General features: G+C 41.8%; 2 protein-coding genes across 4 annotated transcripts in view; both read left to right on the forward strand.

Annotated features, from left to right (window-relative positions):
• Nucleotides 1-3,853, forward strand: part of LOC138000627 (uncharacterized) — a 12,740-nt gene extending 8,887 nt beyond the window's left edge. Inside the window, exon 4 of the mRNA XM_068847174.1 lies at nt 2,850-3,853. Within this exon, the coding sequence (XP_068703275.1) occupies nt 2,850-3,443 (594 nt within the window). The 3' untranslated portion in view covers nt 3,444-3,853. The remainder of the gene's footprint in view (nt 1-2,849) is intronic.
• Nucleotides 3,854-4,009: 156 nt separating this feature from the next.
• Nucleotides 4,010-10,000, forward strand: part of LOC138000628 (uncharacterized) — a 16,111-nt gene continuing 10,120 nt past the window's right edge. Inside the window, exon 1 of one of the 3 annotated variants that reach the window (XM_068847175.1) lies at nt 4,010-4,235. The gene's annotated coding sequence lies outside the window, so the exon portion shown is untranslated. The other 2 variants (XM_068847177.1, XM_068847176.1) reach the window with 2 other exon arrangements.

Genomic DNA, 10,000 nt, shown 5'->3' on the forward strand with positions numbered 1-10,000 from the left:
TGGAACACAGATATAAGGAGCTCAGGCCGCCTCACACGGTTACGAATAGTGTTGCTAACAAGTGCTGTACCACTTTTGGCTCTTCTTAAGCAGGTCTGCTCAGGAGGCTAGTACTGAGTCAACATTAAATTGTTATTTTCCACATGTAACCAGAGTGACCACGTTGACGCCTCCAGGCGTCTTGTTAAGTTATCAAACGAAGAGGACAGCAGGTCAGCAAACAATTAGTGTAAACACCAAATCATACAGTACGATACTCATTAAATTCATCAACCGAGTCAAACTCCTCACTCAGATAAAAGCGTTGAACTCTATCGAAGATATTACCCTTCATTACTTAGGATACTTTTGTTACTGAGCATCGCTGTGTTTTATTTCATTGTTTGTAATATCCATACTGACACTACATGATCAGAATATAAGCAAGCAATAATAAAGAATTAGTGAGGTGCGTTCGAGTCCTGTTTTGTTATCGACGAGGCATTTGAAAGAAGTTTGCATATTTTAGGGAGAATCATTTGGCACCGCTTTCTAATAATTGCTCGGTAATTAAGGTATCACAATATATGTATTTATGCAGCGTTATGGGATATCAGTAGATTCCGAGCAGTGCGACTTCCATAGTAGGACCAAGGTAACATGACCGGCTGGTCTCCCGTCCAAGTACTAACCCCGTCTAGTAGGACTAAACTTACTCTACGCAGGCAATAACAGTAAGCGTTATATACTATAGAATGTAACAAAAACATTTTCCATTTACTAACTTCAATAAATCTTGTGAGCTTTCGAAACGGTTCTTTAATTAGGAAATAGACCAGTTCCATATAAAAATTCAACTTAAAACAATGAACATGATTTCGAGGCTCAAGCTAAAAACTCATACAAATCCTTATTCTTATTCCCAAGAGCCTCGAAATCATGTTCTTTGTTTTATGTTGAATTTTAATGTATCGAAGTTGGCCTATTGTCTCTTGCTCTCGTGCAACTTGAATGAGAAAATGGCCCTTTCCTGGTGTCAAAAGGGATCACCCTTGGGGCCCGGATCAGTTTCTCAAATTATTTCATGTAAGAAAGTTCTTTGTGTCGTCATGCCAATCGGTTGCAACTCCACTTTTCAAGTTCCAGATTTGCCTCGTTGCCACTTAATGAAAAGAGGAGCCTTCCTCGCGCAACCTTGTTTGTTCGCAGGATACAAGTTTACAAGTTGCTTGGCAACGGGCGAGAGGACAACCAAAAAATCAGAGACCTAAGCAGGATTCACGACCTCCGTAACACCGATCGGATGCTGTACTCAATGAACTACTAAAACTCACTGGAGAGCTAAGTCGGGCGCATTGCACCTTTCCATCATATCATGTACTTGTTTGTTAGTGCAAACAGACTGCACATCTCTCGTACCCATCCCGGGTAAACGACTCCTGGCGTCTTGTTTATTCCTACGTTGCCAAGGGCAAAAAAAAAGCCAAGGCTGCACCCTGCATTCTGGGGAGCCTGCCGGCCGCCGAAAGGAGCCAAAAATTTCACACTAAAACGTTTCCACGGGCACAAATCTACATCAGAATTCAACGACAAAAACTTAACTGAAAGTTCATGTTAATGGCCCCATAACCGTAATAGTAGCCCTGTGAGCGACGAAAAGCGGCTGTAAGGAATCTCGACACAAAGACAGTTGAAATTCACAAGCTGACTCACGGTGGGACCCAAGAATTCTATTTATCACCTACAACTTGTTTGGCACCAGGGTCCCCTAAGGTTGAGTCGAGTTGTTTTCATTATGGTGTGTGCAAAGTGTACAGCTGTCTACGTTATCGTCGCCAGAGCCCTCCGTTTCTTTTAATCAAGTGGTAGGCGAAACGACCATGTACTGTTAACAAATGAAAAATTTAGCATAATTTGCATAACTTTCTGCAGTTGACCAACACGATCTCTTCCTCAAATGAAGGGTTATCCTTCATTGTCAGTTTGCTCCAAATGAAGTATAATCCTCCATTTAGATTACTCTGTCCCAGGACTTGTGGTAGCAAATAAAAAGAAAAAAAAGTAAAAGAAACACCTGCACAGGATTTGAACACGGAGCACCCAATTTGAAGGAACCAATGACTAATTCAGCTCACTTCGTATCCACCATTACCAGCGAGACTATCCTATACAACGAAATCATGGTGTCTTGCGACGCAGAGTCGCTGATTACCAACGTTCCTATCGACGCCGCTGTACAAACCGCGCTACAGAAACTAGAGGACGACCCCAGCCTTGCGGACCGCACGACACTAACACCTGCTCAGATCGCTGACCTCCTGAATCTCGTATTGAGATCCACATACTTCCAGTATAACGGATCAATTTACGAACAATTAGAAGGAGCAGCCATGGGAAGCCCGGTCTCCGCTGTTATTGCAAACCTGTACATGGAGAGTTTTGAACAACAGGCAACCTCTACTTCGGCCTACAAGCCTAGGATCTGGAAACGTTACGTTGACGACACTTTCACCATCCTGGATCGCGGAAACGTTGATAGCTTCTTACAGCATCTGAACAACCAGCAGCCTTCCATTCGCTTCACCATGGAGACAGAGAACGAGTACAAACTCGTTTTCCTTGACACCGCAGTTTCAAGAGAACCGGACGGCTGCCTCACCACCAGCGTATACAGGAAGCCTACGCACACTGATCAATCAGTACTTAGCGTATGATTCCCACCACCCGCAATCAGTAAAACGCGGTATTGTCAAGTGCCTCTACGAGCGCGCCAAACGTCTCGTAACAAAACCCTCTGTTATCTCCAAGGAGAAGAAGCACCTGTCTTCCCTGTTCTTGTCTCTAATGGTTACCCTCTTTCTTTCTTGCAGAAAATCACCAAGACCAGGAAACCGAGTAGCAGTGCTGAGCCCACGATCAAGTACAAGTCTACTGCGGTTTTACCCTATGTCAAAGGCCTATCCGAACAACTTCGCCGCTGCCTGCAGCAACAAGGCATACGCACTGTTCTCAAGTCGGAGACTATATTAAGATCGCATCTAGTACGACCGAAAGACGCTGTCGAGCCGACTAAACAAGATGGCGTGGTTTACAGGAATCCCTGTGAATGCGGCGAGACTGGAAGACCCATGCAAGATAGAATCAAAGAACATGAGCGAGACATCCGACTTGCCCGTACCCAGACCTCCGCCGTTTCAGAACACGCTAACAACACCGGCCACAGCCCGCTTTGGAACGCAGTAAAGTTTAGTGATCGTGATCCTCATTGGTACACACGCAGGGTCAAAGAGGCGATTCACATAAGACTTCATCCTAACAACATCAACAGGGATAGTGGAAAATCCGGAAGAAAGGTTGCCCACGATCAAGAAACACAACAACAGCAGAATCGTACGACAGCGGACCGCCGAAGGAACAACACACCGAAACAGCGAGGATCGAAATTCACCAATCAGAGCTGTTGAAAATCAACCAATCACAGCGGAGCATCCTGCTTAAAAGGTAACGCGTAACCAGTCGACCTCATCGCCTGATGAAGACTAGCAGTATGCAGTCGAAACGTCGCGATCTACATCACAAGTGATCACATCGTGAGACAAACGAGAGTACTTTATTATTGTTATTTTTATCCACTTAACCGCTAAAGGTCAACTGACTAGGATATGTGCTGATTATTTACCAAAACTAATTAGCATATATATAAAATCAATGCTGAATAATGCCTAAGTCTGAAGCTTGATTTTAAAATGGTTAGCTTTCTCTTGAAGTAGGTAACCGACATTTTTCATTGTGTAAGCTTGCTTCTTAGCGGGTGTTAATACACGTTTACAGCGGCACTTTTGGAAGGAAAATTTACTGGAATTAATAAAAAATGACATCCTCGCAGTCAAAGATGTGGTACTTTAGTGGTTAAGTGAAGGGGTTATTAATCACACGTTCCCAGGTTCGAGTCTTGTGAGTCCAGACATGGAGGTTCGGCTTTTCAAATATGTCCATTTCCCATGATCCCTATCAAGCCTTCAGTGTCGAAATGAACGATAATACTTCTCTTGGAAGAAATTGACAATATATTAAGAATAATCCTTCAATTGAGGGAGAGACTTGGTTGAGTTGACCCATCCTCGGAGACCCAGGGGCAGTCAGTCGAGACGGGACAAGAAAATCTTGGGCAAATGGGGACTGGCGTAGTTTTCAAGTAAGGCGAGAAGGGCTCCTCTCTCTCAGTTGACTGAACGGCAGAATATTTCTCTTAAGAGGTAAGAATTCATCTTTTTAAATTCAGATGACTTTCGATTTTCTGTGCCACAGCGCTTCCGAAGAATTGTTATTGTATTACCGTCACTAACAACCTAAGTTAGTAGCCTCTAATTACGATGAAGCTTTGAAATCCGCATGCAAAAATTGTATCTTGACGTGTGCATCAGTATAACCGGGGGATGCGAATGGAGACCGTCGGAGAGTGCCAATCGAGTGAGTGCGGCTACGGTACTAACATGCCCAGTTTCTACTCTTCTCGGGTAAGTACTACAACTCTCAGACCTTTTCTGAGAGCCGTTATTCGTAAGGTCTGTGGAAAGTTAAAAAACACCACACACTTTTCGCTTAAAGAGTAGGTCACGGATTTCTCGGTATTGCAGTCTTGCTTTACTCCAGCAAAATGCAAACAATGTGGCAATGTCTGGCTGTAAACTGAGGTGATTATTAACAGCGTGTCAGTATTTTGACTCGAAACTAGAACAAAGGGAAAGCCTGCAAAATTTTGTAAATTCAAGAAATGCTTTCCCAGTTCGGGAACATTAAACATTCAGGAACAAACATCCGACCCATTCATTCATTAAAATTTGATAGCAGTAAGCTATTTCTTGGAATCAGTTATGCTGATCTGTTTGCATGTTTAATAACGCAAACAATCCAGACAGAGTCTTAGATGAAATACACAGCACGTACTAATATTAGAAAACCACCATCTAGACTTCGTTCAGTCCTTTCTTTGTTTCCTTTGTGTTTTCGCTTGTATTTCGACAAAAGCTTTTTCGCTTCCGGGTTTGTCCTTAGTTTGGACTTTGCACTTAAAAGGACAACAGGTTCTTTTCTCACTTATGACATGCACGTGATGATCACATTTTAAAAACAGTTTAAGCCAGCATATTCCACTGGATATCTGTAGACATCCATTTGGTCGCGCGTTTTCTACCAAATCACCGATTTTCGTTTCGATATTCGTTTGTACACCGAGATCGTCGCTAGAATAAGCCCTTCGCAGGATTTATTCACATGATTGGATGTATTTTGTTTTCAACAGAGCTCAGGGACGCAAGCGGCTCTGGAGAGTCACTGTGTATTGATTTAAAAGTGGAAATTCTTATCGAGCACTTCTCGTATTTTTTTTCGGTGTGCAGTACTTTTTAAGTTGTTAATGCAACACTGTTGTAACAATATACTTGAAAAATATTCAGCGCGTGGAGTGGCTGAGAGCTCGTCAATCCCAAACAGAGTGCAGAAAAGTGAAATAGTGCAGAAAGTTGAAATAGTCCAAGGTGATATGCCGTTGATTTACTGAGATAGGGAGGGGTCGGATGGGTGCAGCTGAAATTGGCTGATGTATTATTGATTATGTTATTAAGAAACCTTTCCAATTTGGTAGTGGCACACGTAATTTTATGACGATGCTAAGCGTATAAAAGGCATTCAATTCTAATTGTAATTTCAATAAAAAGGTGGTTCCAACTGGAAGGAATTAAGAGAATAGTTGATTATTTACAAAGCGTGGTAGGGTTGAATTGAGGATCTCTGAAGACTAATCCAGTTGGTAGTCAGAAAGAAATTTGAACCTGGAGTATTTTTACGTCCAGTATATGCAAATCCTACTCGCAAGCCAGTAGGTCACGCTGCCGTGAGCGAGGTAAACAAGTCCAAAGAATCTTTGTCTCACAATCTTAAGCCGAAATAGTGTGTCGTATCCGGAATGGGTGGGGCATTATCAAGACATGCTTTGCTTTCTGATTTCCAACAGTATAAAAATATGATATAAATTAGTTAATGTTGTTTTCAAGTAACTACAGCTTATACCATCACTAAAGACAACATGAGCAAAGAGCGAAATGCTTTTGCCGTTTCGAATTCCACGTCATGCGAACATGGTAGAGCGGAGTACTGAAAGCTTGGGGAATACGTTACTTCATGGCTTAATAGTGGGCTTCGTGAACACTTTCTTTCGTAAGTGATTGCTCTATTTACTTACCACTGTATATATGGCTGAATACTGATCGGCGAGGTTTCGACATATTTTATTTCAATGACGGCTTTCATCATATGAATAATATGTTGAATGTAGTGAAAAGGTTTTGTAATTATGTTTGGGTTATTGACCAAGTGTGAGGTCAAGATGGCTGGATATTGGCCAAGTTCTTTTTTTGCGTGTTTATGGACCGACACGAAGTTGACTATGACAAAAGGCAGTGTTTTTAAAACTTTCTTGAGAGAAATGTATTTTGTTTGCAACAGAACTAGGACGCGAGGGGCTCTGGAGAGTCAATGTGTGTTGATCTTAAAGTGGAAATTCTTATCGAGCACTTATCTTATTTTCTTTCGGTGGGCAGTACTTTTGTTGATGCAACACTATTGTAATAATATACACGAAAAATATTCAGCGCGTTGATTGGCTGAGAGCACGTCAATCCCAAACAGAGTGCAGAAAAGTGAAATTGTGCAGAAAGTTGAAATTGTGCAGTAAAGATAAAATTGTTGCATTCACTGCCATTCAAATGCGAACTCTGGATGGCGCAATTCATGGCGCAATTTTTCCGTGATTGCGCGTGACATGCATGGGTTGCTTCTGCATAACCATCTCACATTTTTTAATGTATATTATTAATAAGTAATCACATTATTTTTCTTGCAAATTGCACGAGCCAGTTGTTTTTGCGTCTTTGAAAAAATGTACTCGTCGCTTATTTATTCGAAATTGCACTCTAAATCATGCGATTATCTTTAAGTAATATTCCTCGAATGAGCTTGCGTTGAAACAAGGCGAGGAAGAATGACATGTGACGAGCCCATTTTTCCACGCGGGTCTCAATGAATGGGCGGTAGCTTTCACGGCTAATGGTTATCTTTTTGCCATCGCGGTTAACTTATGTGAAAAACAAAGAAACTTCCCTTGTGTTAGTTACTAGTAGGGTCTCAGTAAACATACTGAATAGTTTAAGTCATGGTTATCACAATGCGACTAACGATTTTGTGTTGTTCACACGTCAAACCTTGCCCAGGCCTTGACTTGTCTTCCAGACCTTGTCATAGCGCGCTTAGAGATGATTTGAGTATGTGTGCAATAATTTCAAATAGATTTACATTAACGTATCGTTGAACTCGCTTTCACCATCAGACCCGACAACGAAATGTAACTGTAGTTCCAGATTCAACTGCTGCTTCGTGGAAATCCCGTAGTTTTCAACCTTCTGGCCCGCTACTTTTGCAAGGCGATTCAATTTTTACCCCTGGCAACTGCAAGGGGCATTTGCACACCGCAGTTTAAATCTGTGCATTATTCAGTTTGCGTGATTATTCCTCGTGAGTCCTTGTATAAAGTGGATGCGAAGCACCCTGGACATTGAGATTGACTGAATTGGTACAGGAACAGCGTTAGAATATGATAATATTACTTGTAGAGAATGAAAGATGACTGCACTGTCTTCGTGTCTTCGTCTAACCCGGCCGGCTTTTTTGACTTTGTTGTTTCCCAGAAGACGGCAAAAAAAAAAAGTTACTACAATAATACCGAGCGTGAAGCATGATTCTTATTTCCTCATTTACCGCGTTGTTTTATGGTGTTCTTGTTGCCGTTGCTGTCGGAAATTTTTACCACTTCCTTAGTCCCAACCAGGGGGCCTTTAGCCTCCTTACTATCCCTACCCTCAGGAATTTAGTTTGAAATACGGGATTTACTGAGATAGGGAGGGGTCGGATGGATGAAGCTGAAATTGACTGATGTATTATTGATTATGGTATTAAGAAACCTTTCCAATTTGGTAGTGGCACACGTAATTTTGTGACGATGCTAAGCGTATAAAAGGCATTCAATTCTAATTGTAATTTCAATAAGAAGTTGATTCTAACTGGAAGGAATTAAGAAACTAGTTGATTATTTACAAAGCGTGGTAGGGTTGAATTGAGGATCTCTGAAGACAGTGAAGACTAATCCAGTTGGTAGTTAGAAAGAAATTTGAACCTGGAGTATTTTTACGGCCAGTATATGTAAATCCTACTCGCAAGCCAGTAGGTCACGCCACCTTCAGGAGGTAAACGAGTGCATAGAATCTTTGTCTCATAACCTGAAGCAGAAATGGTGTGTCGTGAAATAAAGTTTTTCTAATAAAGGCAAAATTGAGGCCCTTATGCGCCTACTGGCGTGATGAGACTTGATGATGAATAAACGCAAGATAACAGGACGACTGGTTGGCAATTGGCACATTTTTGTGGTAAAATTTCTCAGGTACCTCTCCTCATCTAGCAGATTAGTGTCTTCGGGTGAAGGGACAGTGATCTATGAGTATCTGTGCTTAACTTCTTTTTGGAACGGTGTTTCTCCTTTCTCCATCAACAAATTCTTTTCAGGAAGGGCTTTACTTTAGCTACACTCTCTCATACATGGGCACACTCCACTTTGCAAATATCAACGTGTTAAACCGTCAGTAAATAAGCGACAATCATCGAAGGACTTGTAAGTTCTGCGATATTCATTGTGTGGAAGTCCTTCTTTAGTAGGCATCTGCTTAGACATGTTGAGCCTGGAACTGTTGCAAAAAGGACTGCTTGCTGAAGTTAGCTAGACTGATTCAGCGTTTTCGAATTAAAGGCTCACTGACAGAGGAGGCTCGATTTACACACACTCTAATCACATTCATTCTTTTTATGACTGACCTCGAAGTGCACAAGATGGCTGGATATTGCTCAAGTTCATTTTTTGCGTGTTTATGGACCGACACTAATTTGACCATGACAAGGGGCAGTGTTTTTAAAACTTACTTGAGAGAAATGGGAGGAAAGTTTGGTGGCAAACGTTTCCTTTAGTTCTCACCCCATTCCTCTCGTTTTTCGCTCTGGTCGCCCTCCTCATTTAGCGTTTGCTACACGGGCCATGACAGGAAGACGACAATAACATTAAAAATGAGAAGATAAGGGTGTCAAGGCCATAAAATTATTGCAAATAGAGAACCGGGTTTTTATTGCTATTACTATTACTACTACTGTTACTACAGGGGCATCCAATGAAAATTATTTCCAAAATGCATAATAATAGGCAAAAACTTGAGTTACAAAAAACGCAAATAAAACATTTTTTTGAGTTTTTAAATTTTGCTGGGAAAAAAATAGGTGTTCCGCATTCCCAGGATGATTATTAGCGAAATTCCAGCTGCCAGCTAGATAGCGAGGGAAACTCCCAGCCATTCGACTGTCACCGTTTCCCAGCCAGACAAGAACCTCGTGAATAAGCCACTCGCCAAACCGGTCAAAACAGGTTTTTGCTCAACATGCGATAAGTTGAACCAGCGGTAAGCTTCTCGTGAACGAGTTCTTCTTCATTGTTCTCATCCAGCCAGCACGGATTGAAATGCTAAAAAATATTTAAAGTTTCGCAGCGAAAGCCTTAGGGTATGAAAATTAATAACTTGACAGCCAGCTTACACTGTAATTTCCATTGTGGAACAGATATTTTGCCGAACACCTTCGAGGGGCCCCCTGTGCTATTACTACTACTATTGTTATTGTTATTATCTGGCTACATTACATTGATTGCCACTGGAGTATCCCCTATCAACAGGTAGTGACACACCACCTTAGCGTTCTAGAGTTCTTTGGAGAATTCCTGCAGACCCCAACAGTACAGATTTCTGTAATGTCAGAATGCCTAGACCAATGTGCAGGTTTTCCATGTACTTCTGTCGGTTGTTTAACTCTGGGCACCGGCTGTCAGCTCATGCCATGCAACATTCATCTCAAGGGAGCGGGTCATAACAAATAA

This window comes from Montipora foliosa, chromosome 4 (genome assembly GCF_036669935.1).
Source record: "Montipora foliosa isolate CH-2021 chromosome 4, ASM3666993v2, whole genome shotgun sequence".
Lineage (NCBI taxonomy): Eukaryota > Metazoa > Cnidaria > Anthozoa > Scleractinia > Acroporidae > Montipora > Montipora foliosa.